The sequence below is a fragment of the Trachymyrmex septentrionalis genome, unplaced genomic scaffold, assembly GCF_001594115.1.
Source record: "Trachymyrmex septentrionalis isolate Tsep2-gDNA-1 unplaced genomic scaffold, Tsep1.0 scaffold126, whole genome shotgun sequence".
Taxonomy (NCBI): Eukaryota; Metazoa; Arthropoda; class Insecta; order Hymenoptera; family Formicidae; genus Trachymyrmex; species Trachymyrmex septentrionalis.
The window spans coordinates 539,894-561,640 of record NW_017304395.1 but is presented as its reverse complement, the minus strand read 5'-3'; the positions used below and the strand labels follow the sequence as shown (position 1 = coordinate 561,640).

Here is a 21,747-nt window from a genome sequence, read left to right as displayed (position 1 = left end):
ATTCAGACCGTAGTGTCGCTTCGTATTTAAAGTAATGTATTTAACATAAACGGTCTTATTTCCAATCTTACTATTAATTTTTATAATATATTAACTTTAATATGAATTTTTTAAAACAATTTTTTTTATTTATAAAAATTCTTTTTTTAATATATTATAGTGTAAAATGCTTAATATGAATGTCATAATATATGCAACAGGAAAGGAGTTGAGTCAATATAATATTATTGAACATGATATTAAATATGGAGTAAAATAATAATCTTTAAATAATAACTTGTTTATTTTTTAAAGATTTAAAGTCTGTATAAGATTTATTATTCTATTAAAATTTAAAAAATTTACAAATACAGTGATCTCTAAAAAAACCTTTTTAAAATAAGAAAAACTATATGCGAAGTATTTAAAGAAAAAATTGAATATTATATTATTAAAAAATTAGCTATTTAAAAATAGATATGAAATCAATGAAATTAGTCAAGTATTTCATTAAAAATCTCTAAAAAAAATCTCGAGAAAATTTATGTGTGAAAAACTTATATAAAAAATATATTCACTGTTCAAAAATTTAGATGTAATATTAATCATTTCAATATCCAACTATTCATAATAATATTAATCATTTCAATAGCCAAATATTGTATAAAATGTAGCAATAATTTTGCACTTCTACAATAATCAACAGAATCATAGCGAAATAAAAACTTGGCATGTCCATTATACATATGTTATTAATATTATTAATAATTTATGTATATATATTTAAGAATACAACTAATGCGACGCCAAGTGCCCTAATATGCTAATAATTGATTTGTGGTATTATTTCGGCAACATTGTTTGATTGAAAGTAATTTTAAAAATACATTTTTTTTTATACTATGTAGTGTGTTAACTTCCGAAATAATGGAGAAACTTCACCAGTCTTTATTATAGCTCACGTCACTAAAAATCCTCATAAATATTTTGAAAAAGTTCTTTCAAGTTTCACAAATTTTTTTACAACTTTTCCTGCACATGTAAGGGAATCCAATACTATTTCAAACTCTCTGCAAGATCGAACACTAATCAAACTCGCAACCCTACCCTCTCCACGCAATTAGAGATTTCAAAATCTTCATTGTTCAGAGAAAAAAAAGATGAAAAAATTGTTTCTCAAAATCGACATTGAGAATATTTCTGGAACAAGCCCTTTACCACGTCTTCACAGCTCGATGGTCGAGCGAATACTGACATTACTGACTAGTATATCCGAGGCAAGCATCTAAATATCGAACGGTTCTATTAGCGCGACGTCGGGGACGGCTGAAGTCGACGCGAGCGCATGCGGAACGGACTCTAGGTCAGGTCACGCAGGTCAATCGCCGGGGTCGTTAACACTGCGAGAGACTGGCTTTATACAGAAGTGCGCGCTTGTTCCTGCACGTGTGTCAGGCCCGTATGCAGCTGTCTCGTTGCCAAATGCGCACAGGAAACCGGTCCTTGAGGAATCTGCTCAACTGTTTTGAGGTTTCTATCAATAAAACCAAGAGGTTTTTATTAACTGCGTGTGCTCATTCACTCGACTTGTACTTGGCTTCCTTCTTTTCCTTTAGGCTTCAGCGGGGGTTTTCATAACATAGCTTTGACCATAAGTACAAGGCACTCTCAATTTATTGCATTGTAGAAAAGCGGTAAAATAAAAATCAAGGGAAAATTAACAAAATTACAATTGTTATAAATATAAATATTATTTTTCAATAAAATTTTTTTTCATTTAATTTTTCATTAACTATACAACGTTTACATTAATTTGCGTAGCGCTTTATACTTAAGGCCAAGACAGTATAAACAAACAACACATTGCAACATCTCTACAGCGTTAATAAATAAAAATCTAAACATAATGAACCAAATGCACTGCAATAAATTAATGAAACTGTAAATATAATAAATGTTTTCAGAACAAAAGAAAAATGTTTTCTTTGTCTTCTACGTTTCTAGATAATTTTTGTACATGTAATTTCCCTATAAATATATACAAATTTCTAAGAATTACAACAACGGTTTACAGTACACAATAACAGATTATAAAGCTTCAAAACGTAATATTGTAGCTATCTTTTACGATTATAATAGTTTATTATTATTTTAAATAGAAGAGGGTAATATTTTAGAGGATGAGAGAGGACGATATTTCAATCTCATATCACATCACTCATGGTTCATTTCAACTTCTTACTCTGAGATAAAAACAATTGATGTATTGAGTAGAATTTATAACCATACTTTAATGATAAATCATATTTTAATGTATCTTTTTTGTACAATTATTTTCAGAGAAATATTATTATCATAAAACAAGATGGCGCGCATGTTATGGTGCGACTTTTATTGTATTTCCGCAACTGCGAAACTTTTCCGCACGCTCTTTCGACGCCGTTAATATCTAATTTCTGAGTTATATTGCTTTTTTGTCCCTATGTGTTGATGATAAAATGCTGATCATAACTTAAATAGAATTTCTTTTGCGATCGTTAATTTTCACTCAGGCGACCGAACATCCGACATTACTCGACTGCGACTGACTGGCTAGATCAACAGTGACGCGAATTCAATCAGTCTCTTTCGTTATATTTAGAATACGTAATAAATTAATGTATTTCAAAGCTATTTTTATGAAGATTTTAAAAAATTTGAATTGAAAAAATTTTTTTTATAAAAAATTTGAATTCGTAATTTTTTTTTAATTTAACGTTCAAAATCTTTTAATTTAATCTTAGGAAATCTCAGTTTTTATTGAAGATTTTCTGATTATGAATTTGTAAAATTTAATTAATGAAGAAATCTTTTCTGAAAAATATTTGTATATTTTTTTCAAGGATATGAAAATTTTTTCATATAAAAAAATTTATTTTATATGGAAAATCTACAGACAATATCCAATAAAATGTCGCCTTATTAAGTTTAAAATATTATTATATAAACATAAAATAATGTATCTTATGTAATTATGAAACAATATATCTTTGAAATGGATATACTTTTTTATTAGCTTTGCAAAAAAATTTTTTCAATTAACATATAACCTAAATATCGACAGAGATATGATATACGATTTTTTAAATCCTTTGAGAAAAGAAATTTTCTTACAAAGTAACATATCGAAAATTTCTAAAAGTTTTCTAAGGATTTTCGGGGTCTCTAAATTGAATTTTGGCAAAGATTCTGGCCTCAAAATTCTAAAATTTAAAATAGTACTTAATATGGCATCCCGAATTTCAAAGAAATAATCTGATTATCGTGAAAACTCGGTTTTAGGAGATCACTGAATTTGCAAAATTCAATAATTCGATAACCTCCAATGAAAAAGGACTGTGATTTGTGTCACAGAAGGTTTATCTGAACAAATCACGAAAAAGTTTCTACGTCATATAAAAACTTCTATACTCACTTTTCTTGCTCATGTATAACGACATGTATAACTTCGAAAAGAGTTCTAAATTATGAGCTGAGTTTGAAAGTTGGTGCGCTTAACCATCAGATTATTTTTTCTGTTCGCCATTTTGCATTTTTTATTTTGACATTAGATTTGAATAAGTTTAGTTAAATTAAGTTAAATTTCATGAAAACTGAGCAAGCAATTTATTAAGAATAAAAGGGATAAATGACTCTAAAAAAGGTCATTCGTTCAAAGGGTTAATACGTATATTCTATAATCATCGAAAATTCGAATTCAAAGATTGAACACACATGAAACTGAAATTGTAATAAGTTTTTGCATTGTTCAGGCGTCGTGAATCTGATCAATTGTTCGGTGAGGCGAGTCTGATGAACTCGTGAAGTGGCTCTGATTAAGTGGCATCATTAGAGGGTGGTACTCGAAAAACGAACATAATCATTAGTAACCGAAGCAGTTTCCGGCACTCCCTCTAATAACCACCTCGCACGCGATCGTAATTATTATTTGCGGCTTATATCGATTCACTTTCAACGCGGAATCGGCTTATCAATCGAAATGGCAGCGCTATTCTAAAATTGGAACAACCAATACTGTTGTTCGAAAAGTTAAACACACGTGTCTTACATGTATATGCATAACATGTTCCGTCAGACTAAAATTTTTTGTACTATTTTTTGCTCACTGGTCAAATTACTCTTACATTATTAAAAAAAGAAAGAGGCGCAAAGAGATAGATAAAATGTTCATATAATAAAATGTTATTATTATTCTAGAATCATATAAAAATAGGTATATAAAGAAAAATAAAAAGTAACAATAATATAATAAAAGCGAGAGAGAGAAAAAAAGAAAAATTATTAAGTAATAATATTTTGGCTTATAGACTCTTAGGATTTGTTTTACACAATGAATATAGACAATATTATAATATTTAATATCTGTACAATTATAGATAAAGGAAATACATACATTCTAGTATGATTTTAAGATATAGATAAAGCAACGTCTGTGTGATATCTTTTACAGCTGTTTTGAATGAAATCAAGGTAAATTTTAAAATTTCAAAATTTTCGACGAAGAAAAAGAGGGAAAAAAAGAAAGAGAGAAAGTCCTTTTTTAATCAAGGGAACTATCAGGATCGCACTATCGTGAAGACATTAATATTGTAATCTAGTTCATAAAAATTCCGCATGCGTAATTACGGAGGTAGATTCGTTTACACTCGTGCTTACCTTTATGCATCATGCAATTGCAGTATCGTTTTACGCAGTGCGGTTATTACTGCAGTTATACGAAATACAATTTTAATTCACACGCTGCATCACGATTAAGAACGATTAGAAAGTGACGTTGAAGCAAGAGTTAATGAGAAAAGAAAGATAGAAACTTTATTCCCCAGTACATTTCGTTCAAGACTATTATTCTAAAGCATGTTGAGGAAATAAATAAGACGATCAAAGTTGTGTGTAACGCTTTGCCTTTTAAAAAATTACATTAGAACACCTTATGTTTTTAAAATAATTTTTTAGCTGATTAACATTAATACAATAGATGCAGAATCATACAAATAAAAATACGAAATAGAAAATGAATATAATATGAATTTAAACTGATGAGTAATGAGAACAAACCTAATTAATAAGAGAATTCCCATATTCGCTTAAAGCGAATCTTAGTACTTAAATATTTCTTATGTAAATCTTTATATATATATGTGTGCGCACGCGCGCGCACGCGCGCGTGTGTGTGTGTGTGATTTGTAAAGTGCGTGTCGAAATCTTTTTCTTGAAACACCATCACGAGTAAAATAACAGTAGTAATATCATTTTATTAACAAACAATTTAATAATTCCTTTATACTAATAAGCACATCTTTTATAAGAGTATTAATAATCAGTTAATGGGAATCTTAAAATCTGCAAATAACTTATTGCAAAAATATTACTTCAGCCAGGATTTGAAGCTGGAATTCTCGACTTTTGCGGGACGTCATTTCAACTGAAAATATTTGGAAGGATAATGTTATTTGTATAATAAAACTTTTATTTACATAACTTCTGTAAAAATTTATGAGGAAATAATGAAATAACAATTAAATTTATGATTGTTTGAGAAAGTGTATATTTTTTGAAGAGTATAAAATAAACTACGTTATTAGAAAAGAATATAGGCGTTAATATTTTAGTGAACAATGACAAAAAAAATGATATTTATAACATTCTTTTTATAATATTTATAATTTTTATAATATACCTATTAGTTATTAATACCTATTATTAAGTTCGAAAAAACTACTATATGATGTCAGAGTGACAAATACTTCGTGTGCTGATAGAGTGGACTAAACTAAATCGAAAAGTCCTTTACCATTTTGCAATTTTTGCAATAGTTAACAAGATGTTAATTACTAAAAGTCGCCGAATATTGGTTTTTAATAATTTTTTACTCTTACTTTAGTATTATCAACTTCACAGAAAAACAGCAAGTGACAAAAATTGTTTATTTTCTTCTCATAGAGTTTTGAGAATTTTTTAAGAATTTTTTGGTACGGTATTTTTTCATGTTAGTAAAAATAATTGCCAATAAGAATACAGTGTAAAATTTCGTTTCTGTTCGATCTCTTTTCTTTATGTACTAAGTCATAAACAAATAGAAATCGATGACAAATAATCTGTTTGTTCATTATTATTTCCTAGCTTAGTTAACAAATACCAACGTATAATTTCGTTTTTATATAATCTTCTTTTGTTAAATACTATTATTAATAAATAGAGGTCGGTAATAAATCGCTTTGTCATTATCATTTCTTAGCTTAGTTCTTTATCATTTCCCAATTTTCGCAATCAAGATATTAATTTCTAAAGCACCAAATATTCGTCATTGATAGCTTGGAGCGCGGGGAGTGGGAATTATGTTACTTGGCAAGCGCCCCGCGCACACTGCCGCGAGTCTCTAATCATCTTAATTCAAACATAGACAAGTATCTCTAGACTGTGCATTCAAGGGGTAGTAGTAAAGCTCAAGAAAAGGACGCACTTATTGAAGTTCAGGTTTTTTCTCGTTTCGCGCATGCACAAGAGAGAACGCACCTGGACCTCAGTGTGTGCGTCCTTTTCCACCTGAGTTTTAACCACTATGGAAGAAGTTTTATATGGTGTGTGCAGTTAGACAGTATTTCTAAATATTCGCGCTCTCCGTCTATTCATATGACTATATTCATATGACTGTTTATAGTAGACGTGCGCTACCAACTATAAAACACTAAATATAGGACAGTATTTTATTTTGTCTAATAAATTATTCTTTGAATAAAGAAATATTTTTAGCTTTTTAGAAAAAGAAAATATTTACTTAGAAATAAAAAATAAGATATGCTTCTTTAAAACAAACAGTCAAAAACATAGAAATTGATAATGTAACACAGATCAACATAGATAATGAACATAGAAATTATTTATTACTTTAAATAATTTGATATATTTAAATTAAGAAGTAGTTGACATCATTAATTTGGGACTAAAAAATAAGTTTTTTGCGACTAATGGAATATAAATAGATACATAATTTTAAAACGTATTTTTTAAATTCAAAAGAATTGTGTTAACTACAATTGTTTATTAATTTAAATATATTGAAATGCTATGAGCATCAAATTAGTAAATTGTTAAATAATTTAATTTGTAATTATGATTGTAGTTCAATCGATTTGCGTTTTAAAATCGAAAAATTAAATATAATTTAAATAATACATGTATAGATACTATATAAATTCACATAGAATTATTTAAACACTAGCTTAAGATCCAGCTAATTGTTAAAAAGCTTTCTTTCTTTCTTGTTTGATTATTTGCTTTTATATGATGATAATGATCTACATTACCAGTCTTAGTCAAATTCAGAAACAATGTGTGGTGAAATGATGGTCTGTCTCCAATATTCTTTAATTTTTAAAATTTTTATTGGTATTTTTTTTTTAATTTCTTTGCGTTCACACACACACACACACACATATATATCTTTTATCCTTGGAATTTTTTCCATTTGTAATGTATCATGTATTTATTGTACTTTTTCGGGTTGTTTTTGGATTAACAGAGAATGATCAAGTAGAGCATTTTCATCAATTTAAACTTACACCAGCAGTCTAATATCCGTGATTTTTTCGTAATGTTTTTTAATTTGAATTTTTCCTTAATCCTACTTTAAAAGTATCTTATCAAAAGCGCCATTTTAGATCCCCTATTTTCATAATTTAACATTTTTAATAATAGATTCATGGTGAACGATTCTTGAAACCTTCAAATACCAATTATCATGACAAACTTTTGCAATATATAATATTTGATTCATAATAATTTCTAGCGTGGTGTACGAAAATTACGACTTACAAAAGGAAATATTTTAAAAAATCTATTGTACTTTCTCCGTATTTCTAGGATACAAAACTTCTTTAACTATTTCATATGGGTCTGGAATAACATACTTTTTTTAAGATTCGGCAGAGGAGCCAAAAATTGGACTTTTTATAAATATTCTCCTTTATACTTGTAAATATGAATTTATTTAAAAAATGATTAGTGTCAAAAAAGGAATAAGTTTTCTAATGAAAGTGCATTTAATGAATGATATCGAAAAAAAACTTCTGCAATATAATTATACACGTAAAAATATAATGCATAAATTGATAATATAACTATCCAGATTCACGATATTTATTTATAAAGTAGCATTAATAAAAATAAATAAATAAAATTTTAAAAATAAAATTATTAACAAAAATACGCCACTTTTAACGTAAAGAATATATTTTGTGATAAGTGCGAACATAACATGCAGTCATATTAACTTTGCTTATAGAATTTTTTTCGTGATAAGCCTTTACCCGCGATATTGTTACACTAAAGCTCTTCGATTATTGTTATTACGGAGATAAATAGATAAAAAGAACTGTGTGTGTGTGTGTGTGTGTGTACACGCGCGCGCGCGCGCGCGCACACACATATATATAATTGTAAAAGAATCTTTCCTTATTCATGCGAATAACGAATGATAGCTCGGATGGCTGGTAAGATTAACGGCTAGTGTGGCAAGCGTCAACGCACACGCTGCGTGTGAAAGTGGCGATACCTAAAGCGGGTCGCGCAGAAAAAATCGACCTCTTTCATTGCACGATTAATTAGCGAACGTATGATGAACAGTGAGTATAACGTGTGATAAGCGAAGGGTAGGTACATGAAACGAATAAAACAAATCACTAATGCGATTGTTTTACAATCACAATCGCGGACTATTAGTCATAGTAATGAGCGAGGAGACTTAGAAATGATAACTAACCCTTTTGTTCTAGTATAAATGTTCGCGAATGTGGTTTCTTTGTACGGGAAAGTCTGCTGTGAGTGTCCATTTTTTAGATAATTACATATATGTGCAGTCTTATAAAATAAGCTTGTCACTGATAATGAAAATTAGATTTTAATAAAAACAATTGTTCTATATTTCATTATTTATACGATACATTTATTTACATTAATGAAAAAAATGTAATCTAGCTCGTATATGGATGCCGATATAATCGGCGCTAGAACCCACAGTTTTCACATGAATGCCGACTATAGTCTAGCTAGGATTAAAAGGGTTAAAGGTTAAAGGCAACGGTTTAACGCGCGGCGACAAGAATGCAGAAGGTGAGGGAGGAAGAGGAGGGTTTGAAGAATGTCAATCTCGTTGGCGTACGTGGATGGAAAAAGTGATATAAAAGTTGCAGGATGGAGGCCACACCCTGCTAAGGTCGGCGGCTGGCGGTGGTGTGGTAGCGAAAAAGGGGTATAGAGAGGCGGGAGGAGGAGAGTAATATCTCGCGTTGTAAAATCCATCACGTGAAAAACAACCAGGGCACATCGCTATACCATTTACTGCTTGATAGGTGGTAGCGTGCTTTAAGCTCTGTCTTTTCTCCGCGGATGACATAGGCGGCCAGCCTCTCTCCTCTTTCTCCTTGCTCTGCTATTTCATTCTCCCTCCATCCGTTCTCTCCTGGTCCTCTTTTTGCGCTCAATTTTTCTCTGTCTCCCTTTCGATTCCTTCTCAGTTCGTAGCAATTTCTTCCAACTCATTTTTAAACGCGTGAGATGATATCTGCTAACATCCAACAGTCTCTATCGGATCATTTGAATCTGTCTCTCCGCAGTCTGACACGTTGTCTTCCTCTTCGTTACATTTATTCCATGAGATCTTTCAAATTCATTTCTCTCTCGAATTATTTCCAGATCTCTTTCAGTTTCATCCAGACTCTGTTAATTTCTCTTTCTAATCCTCACAGTACAATTGTTTCAGTCTTTTCCTAGCTTATTTTAGTTTTATCTGCTTCCCTTATTTATTTTAGATTTTATTTCGTTCATTTAATTTATTGTAGTTTTTTTTACTACTTCCATGAAATGAATATCGACTTTTATCATCCCATGATTTCAATCCGGATGATTTTTGTTATCTCTCTTTGTTAAATTCCTGTTCGATTTTTCCACTATTATCCCAATCTTTCTCATATTGTCTGATCGTAGGCATTAACATCTGATAAATCCTATCGTATAGTCCAAATAGAAATTTCCTATATGAACTATTATAGAAAAACGGTGCGTCACTAAGCGACATTGAAGATTATTTAAAAGTAGAGTAGATAAAGGAGAAGGAAAAAGAAGCAGTAAATACGATATGTATCTAGTCATCTGCATTTTCAGAAAGTGCCAGATCCATTGTTGTACAAGAGAGAGTCATAGTACAGAGAATAAGTATCCTTAGAATTTTTCTCGAGGTTGGCAACGAAGAAAAATGTAACCCAGCAAGAGGGAGAACACTTAGGCAGTATGTCATGTTTCTCCCTTAAATCAAATTAATTAAGAGAATATTGGAGCGATGTCAATTACAAATCACAGTGCAACCAAAATCTTCAAATCAGTTTTACGGATTGCAAATTTTTTTACAGAATTAAAATACGCAAATAAAAAGTTCGGATGTATTGATTTTACAAGAAAATCAAAGAAAAATTTATTTTATTATTGAAATATAAGATGTGTGCTCTGCAAAAAAACCTGTTGACAGAAATTTCTTATTTTAAAAACAAGCCGGCTTCATAGTATATACGAGTACATATAAATGAAAGATTTGCAAAATTATAATGTTAATCAATTCTTTTTTTTTTCCTCCTAAAAAATTTTTCTCTATTTAATATTGTATATTTTATACATAAATTCTTTTGATTCAATTTTTAGCTGTTTTTTGGTTCTAAACTTTATTATAATACATTAATTCTATTGATATACATATACATGATAATAAGAGTTCTCAAATAAAATTTTGTTCTAAGGAATAGTTAAAATTTGATCAAAATTTTGTAATGAATTTAATTTTATAATGAAGTATAGCTGCATCCACAACGAAAATATAAATGATAATGGCTTTTTATAAAGTATTATAATTGTTCTGAAACATCCTGCGCATTTGCTCTCATTTATTGTAAATGTTCGTTTATCTGGCATGCAATTTATCATCGACCTATGTATTTATCCATGCGGTCGCGTCTTATCAAATCGAAACGGGCTAATGAAATTGGACGGGAGACGGGCGTCGCGACATCCTTAATTTCCGGCCGAGGTGGTGGCACACGATGGCGAAACAAGCGGAAACGAGACGTTATATTTATGTTAAAACTTAAACATTCATCTTAAGTGCTAACCGAGTGTAGGCCAAAGCATTGCGTTGCCTCGACTCTTCCGATCAGAATATTTCTACGATGAAAACTTCTTTCGCGTTGATCGGAAAATTTCCAGAACAATATAGAAATTATTAGCAGACATCGCGAATAGCGAATACGGAACACTAAAATAGAGACTGCCTGATTTTCTTCGATATTTTACCATATTTATATAAGAGTTTATTAGCTAATTTCTTTAAATGTTAGTTAAAGAATGACGAAACTATTATTTTCCAAAAATATATATATATAACCTATACAAAACATTAAAAGAACGTTGCTGAGACTTTGCATTGTTCAGTGTTAAAGTGTGAATGTTTTTTCCAATGTTGAATCTGTATTGATTGTTCTGAATTGACTATTAATGTTGTTAAAATTAAAAAGTCACTTATCCTAATACATACTATATATTGGGTGTTAGGCAAGACTTCTGCCATAGAGTGTGTAGATAGAGCGGACTAAAAAAATTTTTTCGAAATTTTTTCAAAATTTTTTAATACCGTTTTTTTCTCATATTGGTAAAAATAAAAAAATGTAATACTAAAAAGTTGATAAAAAATTCTAAAAAAAATTCTTAGAGCCCTATGAGAAGAAAATAAATAATTTTTCTCTTGCAGTTTTTCTGTAAAGTTGATAGTATTTGATTAAAAAATTATTGAAGATTTTCGGCAATTTTTAGTAATTATCTTGTTAACTATTGGGAAATTTGCAAAATGATAGAAAACTTTTCGATTCAGTTTAGTCCGCTCTATACGCGCTCTATGATAGAAGTCATCAGACACATTAAAAGAGTAAGAGGACTTGACGCAAAGGTTCGTCATATTTATCTTAATAACCATACGATATTAAAGAATTACTAAGCGTTTATTGGATGATAGACCATGGAGCAAAAAATAGCAATAGTCAAAATCGAAATAGTCAATAGAAAAATTCAGATAAAAAATTGCGCTACTCTTATAATCTAAAACTCCAACTCATTCAAGAGAAGAATGCGGCATCGCCATTAGATGGATGTGGTGGAGTTATATATCTCATAAATAAAAAACCATTATACAAGATAGAATAAAAACATAACATTATAAAATTTTCAATCCGTGCTCTAATTAAATAAGTTCTTAAAGGCGACTCAAGAGCTTCAAAATAAAAAGAAATGTATTTTGAAAATATTTTGTTTAGTTTCATGCGAAAATTATTTCAGAAAGTTGTGATATTTTTGGAAATTAAAAATTGAATATAAGTCTTGAAATGTTCTTGAATATCGAATTGCTAATATCTGTAAGATATAAATTCAATGGACATTGAATGTTTTTACATCTTTTCAACATTTTCTGAAATATTGATTCAACATTTGTGTAAAAACTTAAACTTTTTAATTTATTTAAAATAAAATGTGTCAAAAAGTCAAATATTAATGATGAACTTTTAATAATCAAACCTTAAATTCTCTTAAACATATTCTAAGCATAAGCACCAAGAAATATTGCTTCTTTCATATGCTCTTCTGCTGTATTCATGTTGCACGAAAGTTGCAAGCTCTGCTAACTCCTCAATTCTATTTCTCCTCATCTATTCATGGGACAGTCTTGCAGCATAGCGTAGCATTTTTTCTGTAAATTTGTTTTAGGTGCATCTTTTTTCTTTTTGTCCTCGTGTTCTCACTTGAGTAAAGATCTGAATATTAATCGTCATCTTATCCTCTCTTTGTTGAGGAAATTAACGCCCATTTATTATTTCAAATATTTACCTCTTACTGTGGCTAATTAATATTTTAATCGTTTCCATAAAATCCATTTTGAGTTACCGTAGTCGAGTAAAAAATTTACAAATTTGCCGAGAAAATTACTAACTTGACGTATTGTATCCGCTGCAAAGGGGTGGTAGCGCATCTAAAAAGAGACGACTCACTATTAATTAGCCTTGATGTGCGCGATATTGACTCACCTCTTCCTTCTTGCTTGAGACTCTGCACTTCGCCTAAATGAATGCGGAGTTGCGAAGGATGCAGCTGCCGCTGCGAGAAAAATGTGGCATCACAGAAATTCCCGGCGCAATTTTCCTTTTTATTTGCACAAGTATAAATCAAACCACGTCTTATACCGCGTGCGTATATTTCTAAGATATTTTTTCGCTTACCACGCATAAATAGAAATCTAATTTATTATTATTCTAATAATGTGTGATTTATTGCTTGTAATTAATAAGCACTGGTGAATAAATTAGAGATTCTTTAAAAATTAAAGATTCTGGTGAATAAATAAGAAATTTTTCTGTATGCTTTAATTATAGCTCCTATGGACAAAACGATAGTTCAGCACCAGCATTATGTACATGCAATCAATACTGAGTTTATAAAACTAAGATTAAAAGTTTAAAAAGAAAGATTTATATCGATTTGCAAATTACGTATATATGAATGCTAAGCGACGAGAATGGTAAACAAAGCAATAACTGTATCTAACAGTAGATGCTCGATCTTGCAAGAGATGGAGTTGCAATATGTTAGATAAGAATAAATGAATGCGTTTGAGTGAAATACGATATTTAATAAATATAAAAAATGAATGAAAGATGTCGCTATCTACACTCTAAATGTAACCTAAATACAACGATGTAAATAGCTATAATCTCGCTAATTAGGTGAGGGATTTTTTTCAAGATCCCTGATCTCTCTTAAACCACACGATCTAATCAGCTTTAACAGGTAGATGGCTTAAAGGCGTAAAATGTAAAGAAATATTGGTAGATGGCACTCACGTGAGACTAAATGTAAAGCTCTAGATACCAAAATAACGCATTCCTTTTATCTGAGGCGAAATACCGACAGCCTTCCTATTGGCTATTTCGACCACCATTTCGATTTAGTTGTCTGTAGTCCAATAAGCGCTTAGTATTATTAGTATAGAGTATGATTAGTAGATCCAAAATGGAGGACCTATGGGCTACTTTGATATCTAGCGTTTTAACTAAATGCGACCTACATTAGGCCTAAAAATATTATGGTCTGTATTCAGAACGCGCTTACAACGACGTTAGCGCGCTAACATACAATACTTTATGTCACGCATATTATAGAATTTCAGAGATAAAAGTGCGTTTTGAATACGGGTTTATAGGTCTAGATGGGTAAACGCTCCGTTCGAGACCTCCTTTAAGTTAGGGTAAAGGTCAAGATACAAGTCAGGTCGTTGGATGTAAACTAAGGTTTTAGCTATCGCTCATTATTCATTAAAAAATTATTAACAAAAAGATTTTATATTTCTTTTCTATTATATAAAACAAAAATTTTTTGCTTTAAAAATATATTTTACAATTTTTCACGCAAAGCGAGGTCCATCTTTCCTCCTACCTAGAAAAGTACAACTTTCTACGCGAAGCGAAGTCCACCAAATCTGAAATTTGTGAAATCATTTATATCATATTATTCAAATTTTTTGGACATTATCTAACCTAGCACATCTATTTATTAAATAACTTGCGACATTTAATGCGTTACTTGCAACTTGATGCATTTGTTTCTTATGCCATACTTCCTCTTCAGTTTTAAAATTAATCGAAGTCAACAATCGACTGGATTGTATGTACATATTTTCTTGTCGACGAAATAATAACGAAAATATCTCTTATAGAGAGACTGAGGACAGTTGTATGTACCAATTTTTAGAAAAATACATATATTTCTCTATTTGTAACATATATATTTATTTCTTTTAATACACATGACGCAACAACTATTTAGATTTATGCTACTATTTGCAAAAAGATGTAATTTTAGGATGTTTATGAGTAAAATATCAAAATCCGAATTAATACATCTTGCCCCGATTTGAGACAAAATAAAACAGAGCTGAAGAAAGTTGTAACATGTTCTAAAAACAAATTACCTGTTCTAAAACACAAATTCACTGCTTTAAAAACTTAAATTCAATGCTTTAAAAATAAATTATCTGCTCTAAAAGAGAAATTATATTTCTCTTCTTATATTATTTTTGTTTTTAAAACAGTAAATTTGCTATTAAAGCAGTGAATTTGTGTTTGTAAAACAGTGAATATCTATTATAATAAGAAATAACAACAATGCATGCGCACATGGATCATGAAAATTATAGCGAATTCGGCAGACCACACTAGTGCGCACTAAGTGCGAACTTTTTCAATGCCACACATTCGATCAATATTCTCTGCCCCAGTGCCAAAAAAATCTTCGCATTTGGTTAGATTGCATGTTACCATGCGAGTTTCATGTTATATTCGACGAATAAAAATTGCACCGGTGTTAAATTTATATTCGGTTAAACAAAATGCACTGAATGAGATCAAAAATAGATTTATCGTATAATTGCGACGTTATATTATCTCCGTTATTTACCATGTGCACTATTTTGAAAATAGGACATGTATATAATTTCAATGATACATAATCTCAAGCATACTAATCAAACCTCGGTCATCAAATAAGTCTCTTATAACTCTTATTTTGTTAATTTAAAATATTTTATATATAAAATTAACAATAATATGTATACCTAATGACATTATATAGCGAATTAGATATTGTTGATAAAGTATTTTATGTTATTTTAACCGTTAAAAAATTTAAACTGTCTTTAATTATACGTAGGCTGCTTGAAAAGTTTCTGCAATCTAGTACTTCCAGTGGCGCCAACGTTCTGCTACTATCATATCCGTAAAATTAGACGTTTTTAACCTATAATTCAATTGACAGTTTGCACCCAAGCCAACTAGTTTTGTTTGCATAGTATTTTAAAAGAAGTTATTTTGTAAGAAAATGGAAATTTCGCGTGAAAATTTTCGGGCAATGATTTTTTACAATTACAAATGTAATCTAACTCCGAAACAATGCATCGATCGACTTCATTTGGTTTTTGGGGATGAAGCACCATCCAATAGGACTGTTTATAATTAGTTTGCCGAATTCCAGCATGGACGTACCTTTCTTAATGATGAATTCCGTGAAGGTCATCCATCCACGTCTGTTGTTGCCACTAATGTTGATGCTGTGTATGAAATGATTGAGCGAGACCGGCATATAACATACCGCGAGATTCAGGCATCCTTAGGCATTGACATGAAAGCAATACATACGATTTTGTATGATCACTTGAGCGTAGGGAAACCTTGCAGTCGTTGGATCCCACACAATTTGACCGAAGCTCAAAAACAGGCTCGTGTTAAATGGAGCAAAGAAATGCTCAAGAAATTTAACCGAGGTCGATCAAATTTGGTCTACAACATCGTTACTGAGGACGAAACATGGATCTATTCGTATGAGCCCGAAAGTAAACAACAATCCACTGTTTGGGTATTTCAAAATGAACTGAAACCAACAAAAGTTGTTCGTTCACGCAGTGCTGCCAAGCAAATGATTGCTTGTTTCTTCGGTTATATGATAACCGTGGCTTTAGAGGATCGAAGGATTGTAAATACTGATTGGTATACAACAATTTGTTTACCAGAAGTCATAAATAAATTGCGTAGAACAAACCGAAATCGTCGCATCATCCTTCATCATGACAACGCCAGCTGTCACACAGCACGTCAAACCGTTAATTTTTTATCTAGTAATAATGTCGAATTAATGACTCATTGTCCGTATTCACCTGATTTATCACCTAATGACTTCTTTTTGTTCCCAAACATTAAAAATAAGATGCGTGGTGAGCGATTTGAGTCGCCTGAAGCAGCTGTTGAAACATTTCATACATTGATTTCTGAGGTTACAGCCTTAGAGTGGAAAAAATGTTTCGAAAATTGGTTCGAGCGTATGCAAAAATGTATCGATCTTAAAGGCGAATACTTCGAAAAACAATAAAGCAATTTACCGAATTTTACATGTTTTTTTTCATATTGTTTGCAGAAACTTTTCCAGCAGCCTACGTATTGACTCCTGTCTATGGGATAAAGCCTATTAAAGGTTAATATTGCAATTCAAATTGTCATTTGATTAGGAAAGTATCGCGGAAATCTCCCTAAGATGCCTTTTTATGCTGACGCTCGACGCTTTTTTTTAACGTCAAAATAGAACTAGCACTGTCAAAAATTTCAGTGCAATAAAGCTTGCTCTTATTTAGTGCATTTTAATTAACCGAATACAAATTTAGTACACTACACTGAATGCAAACTACACTGGTGCAATTTTTATTCGTTACAACATGAAACGCACGGTAACACTGTAACCGAATGCAAAGGTTTCTTGGCACTTAGACAGAGAGCATTGATCGAATGTGTGGCATCGAAAAAATTCGCACTCAGTGCGCACTAGTGCGGTCAGCCGAATCGGTGTCAATTGTACTACTTCAGTTCAGTGTTGCTCCAAGTTAGTGCTATACTGTGATCGAAAGCATTCATTCCGTGCTGCATTGGTACCATGTCAGAGCAGCACTAGTGCAGAGTCAATGCATGTGTACCGAATTCGCCATTAGAGACCCTCTAATCAGAGTCTGATCATCTGAAGTGGCCGCCATTTTTCATCGAAATTGTGCAGGAGATAAAAATTGTGCTATCTCACTCACAGATTTCTATATATACTACTAGACTGCTAACTTGTTTGAAAAAGTGGTCTCCAATTTTAATGTAACATTATAAGCATGCGTCGAGAACCGCTCCGCGTGACCGCGTGACGTATATCTGCACATGCGCACACTATTTTGACAGGTTAACCTATGATTTTAATAGTATTAAAATCATCAAATACGTATTTTCATAATCCAGCTATTATAAATTATTCTAATTTATAAGAAATTGAATAAGATCGCATCTTTTATACACGTTTATTGACATTCAATTATTTTCAATAGCTTTATCTTTTTATTTGAACTCTTCCTCTTCCAAAAAAAACAAAATTTTTCGTGAGATCACACCACTTTCTCTTCCAAAAGAAACAATATTTTTTGTTATGAGATCACACTACTTTCATAAGGTTATACGTTTAGCATGTGAACAATTGATGCAAAACACAGCCATACTGCATTTCTTTGGATATATTCTTGACGTATGCGCAGAAGTACCATACAATTTCGGAGTCCATTTCATATAAGCTTGTCCTAAGGAGTTAGCAGTATATAAATATATGTAGAAGTCTGTGATCTCACAGATGTAAAGCAGAGAATTTGTGTAATTAATGCAGAACGTGTACATAGTTCTGTATCGAATCGGGATGACAAATATATCTTAACCTCTAAAATTTCCAAATTTAATGCTTAATAACTCGATTCACGAGGCCGACCATCACGGTTTTTTTTTGCCAGATTCTTTCATTTTCGGTGAAAACGCGTCGAATGAGTATATTTTTGCTAAGATTTAAGTGAAGGGAGAAGGGATATTCTAAATAATTACCATAAAATAAAAATACGATTAAAAGCATTTTATTTAAAAGTTTAAAATAGTATAAAATCGTATTATAAAAAAGTATAAAATCGTAAATTTACACTTACGTGGCTTATCTGAACACAGTATATATAACTCTTTTACATACGGCGCATACGCGATTAATGGCATGAAATAAATGTAGGTCTCGATACCGACTATTTTTGTTCTTCATATGATCATCTTATCTCTTACCAATTAAAAGATATATGCATTGTTACAACTTATCTCTGTTATAACTGGCCCCAGTCTCCTCTACACATATGAAATGAGCTTTTTTCTCAAAAATCTTTTATTCTGTCAATATTTACTATTATTTGAGTTAATTAGAAATAATTTCTTCCTTTACACAGTAATTTCTTTTATAAATCCTAACACGGGAATAACATTTCTTTTCTCGTTTTTAGGCAACCATCACCGAGTTCCGGTACGACCGGCACCTCGACGATATCGTCGACGACCGGCGAAGGAGACGCAGCACAGAGTATCGGAATGTATCCGGTGAGCGTCACGACATCGTCAGCCGTGACGACGGCGACGCCGGTAACGACAGCATCGGCGACCGTGCCGCTGGCCACTCCCGGCGTCGCCGCTGTAAGTTCTGGCATTGCCAGGAGTGTTTCTGCGCCAAACGCACCGCGGCCAATCGTCCAGATTAGCAGTTCTTCGGCAAGTGCCTCGGCAGCGCAACGGCCGAGGCTAAAAAGGAACCAAAGCCGTACCGAAGCCATCCGCAAGTGAGTATAAGTCGATAGCGCAATCGCGCAATCGTGACAAGATTATTTTTCAGAATATCTTAATTTAAATCTATTTAAATCTATTTCGTAATTAACCTTTTTTTTAAATGTATGTTGAGATATAAAAATTGCGACAACACAAGAGTAAAGCTCACATAGTGTAAAGTAGGCCTGTCAAATAGTAGCTCGCTAGAGTGGGTATAAAGAGAGTGACGCCAATTAGTTGGAAGCCATTTGGTGTTCTACATCTGGGGGATTTCTATATGTCATTTCTATCATGTCATATCTATGTGATCATTTTTATATGACGCAATTTCTCATCTTAACCTCTTCTTTCTTTAACGTTATCTTCTTTCTAACAGTAAGGACACTTAATGGCGGAGCCAATCAGCATTAGGCACATGCATTAGCACTACTCTCTTTATACCCACTCTAGGCTCGCGAGCCAGCTGCAACGCCAAGCGCTTTACCCTTCAACTTGACCCTGAAATCGGCCGGCGGATCGAAGAAGAAAAAGCACTCGGCGCTCTCGGTGTGACTGACTCGCGATTCCACTATCTGACAAGTCTGGTGTAAAGTATATGTTTTAGATAATTATTGCGAAAAGGTTAAACCTCACCAATAACTTTGACTTTTTTTATATGTATAATTAAAATCGATACAATGCTGAATCACGCACACTCTGAATCACGTGGCGGATTTTTTCTAGTTTCTGGGATATGACACTTCAAATAATTGAATTTTTATTCGCGATTATATTTACTTTCCACGCAAGAACTTCATCTCCCCCTTGCCTAGAAGTGCACGACTTTCCACGCGCGCGAAGCGAGGTCCTCCTCATTTTTCCCCCTAACTAGGAGCATACGACTTTCCACACAAAGCGATGTCCGTCCCACCTCCCTCCTGTCAAAGGATGCACGATTTTCCACGCAAAGCAAAATCCATCCATGATGGAAGAATAACATGGTGTGTTCAGTTGGATAGTGACTCTTTTTAAATCTCTCTGCTCTCTCTATCTATGGACTGTTCATAAGATTCAAAGGTTACCAACTGTGAAATGAGAAACATGGGGTGATATTCATAGTCCGTTCTTATTTTAAAACTATTTAATAGCACACACTATGTTATCCCTTCCACAATGGGTCCACCTCATCCCTTCCTCTTACCAGTGATGGAAAGTAGCAAGAATTCGTCTGCTCTAGTAAACTTTGTGCGCATGCGTAAAATGACGTGGCAGCTTGATCCAATGATGGAACATACGGAGCAATACAGAATACGGGTGCTTCTGGAACTCCTGTACATCTGAGTGACTAACCCAAATTAGAAGGGACAATCTCAAATTTTAACACTTTATCCTGCTTTATAACCCGTTCTAAATTTTTTCCTAAATTAAGGTTATAGTAATGAATTATTTCTTTTTTAACCTCTTAGATAGTGTACGTCATTATAGTGACTTTCTCGAATGCTATTTCTTCGAACGATATGTTGGTATTCATATGATAAATCGGCTGCAGACGTAATAAAAGACAAAATTTATTATTATTCATGAATACACTATATATCTTTAATAAAAATCTTCCTTTTCTCCCTACAACTTTCTTAATCGTTATTAGGGGTCTTATAATACCAAATATGTACGTCAGTTAAGACTGCTCAGTTATACGCATGTGCACAGTTTCCTAGAGCAGACGAATTCTTGTCATCTCCTATCACTGCCTCTTATCTAAAGGCGTATGATTTTTCGGTAGGGATGCTTGATACTTTCGATTGCATCGATATTTTACATCAATATGCATTGTACTAAAGTTTCGATACCTTAAAATATGCCAGGTATAAAAGTATCGATACCTCAATCGATATCGATACGCCAATATCAATGCGTAAAAAAATCAATATTGCAAAATAGTGAATGGAAAAATCATGTTTGAGGTTATTCCAATCTTCAATCTTTTTGTAAAAAAAATCGTTTCCTTTCACCAAAAGGGCGATTTTCAAATAATTGTTAATGTATCGAGATGCATATCGCCCATCCCTATATAATTTTTTTGTTTAATCCAATGTTTTGTCATTTTGTTTAACGACAGATGCGATTGGCAAATTCTAATGGACTAATCGACCGATTAGTTAATCGAAGTTGGTTAAATTAAGTCCTAACTCCGGATCTACAATAGATTTTTAAGCCTTAAGCCATAAGGAATGAACGAATCAGAATCACTTATTCTCCTCGCATTCGACTGTAGTTGGTCAATTTCTTACGGCTTAAGGCTTCAAACACATATTGTAGATCCGGCCTAATGCCTAGTGCAGACTGAATGCACGTCAAACAGCGGAGCAGCAACCAATCAGCAAGATGATATTTTTTACGCCACTGTAAAATCGCCTCACTGATTGGTTGTTGCTCCGCTGTTTGACGCTTGCTGCGTCCAGTCTGAATTAGA

At 32.1% G+C, this 21,747-nt stretch overlaps 1 protein-coding gene and 1 long non-coding RNA gene across 6 annotated transcripts in view; one reads left to right on the top strand and one right to left on the bottom strand.

Moving 5' to 3' along the window:
* The window catches only part of LOC108756382 (inactive rhomboid protein 1), a 210,125-nt gene that overhangs the window by 136,403 nt on the left and 51,975 nt on the right, over positions 1–21,747 (top strand). For all 3 annotated transcript variants that reach the window (XM_018500139.1, XM_018500137.1, XM_018500138.1), the window contains exon 7: positions 18,980–19,309. In XM_018500139.1, coding sequence (XP_018355641.1) covers positions 18,980–19,309 — 330 coding nt within the window. The remainder of the gene's footprint in view (positions 1–18,979; positions 19,310–21,747) is intronic.
* On the bottom strand, positions 12,697–13,595 carry LOC108756383. 3 transcript variants are annotated; one of them, XR_001939828.1, is made up of 4 exons: positions 13,323–13,595; positions 13,131–13,245; positions 12,934–13,075; positions 12,697–12,860 (listed from the first exon to the last, which is right to left on the bottom strand). It is a non-coding gene; the product is annotated as an uncharacterized LOC108756383 (long non-coding RNA). The 3 variants fall into 3 exon arrangements; XR_001939827.1 differs by lacking the exon at positions 13,323–13,595 and having other exon boundaries at positions 13,131–13,318; XR_001939829.1 differs by lacking the exon at positions 13,323–13,595 and having other exon boundaries at positions 12,697–12,847; positions 13,131–13,318.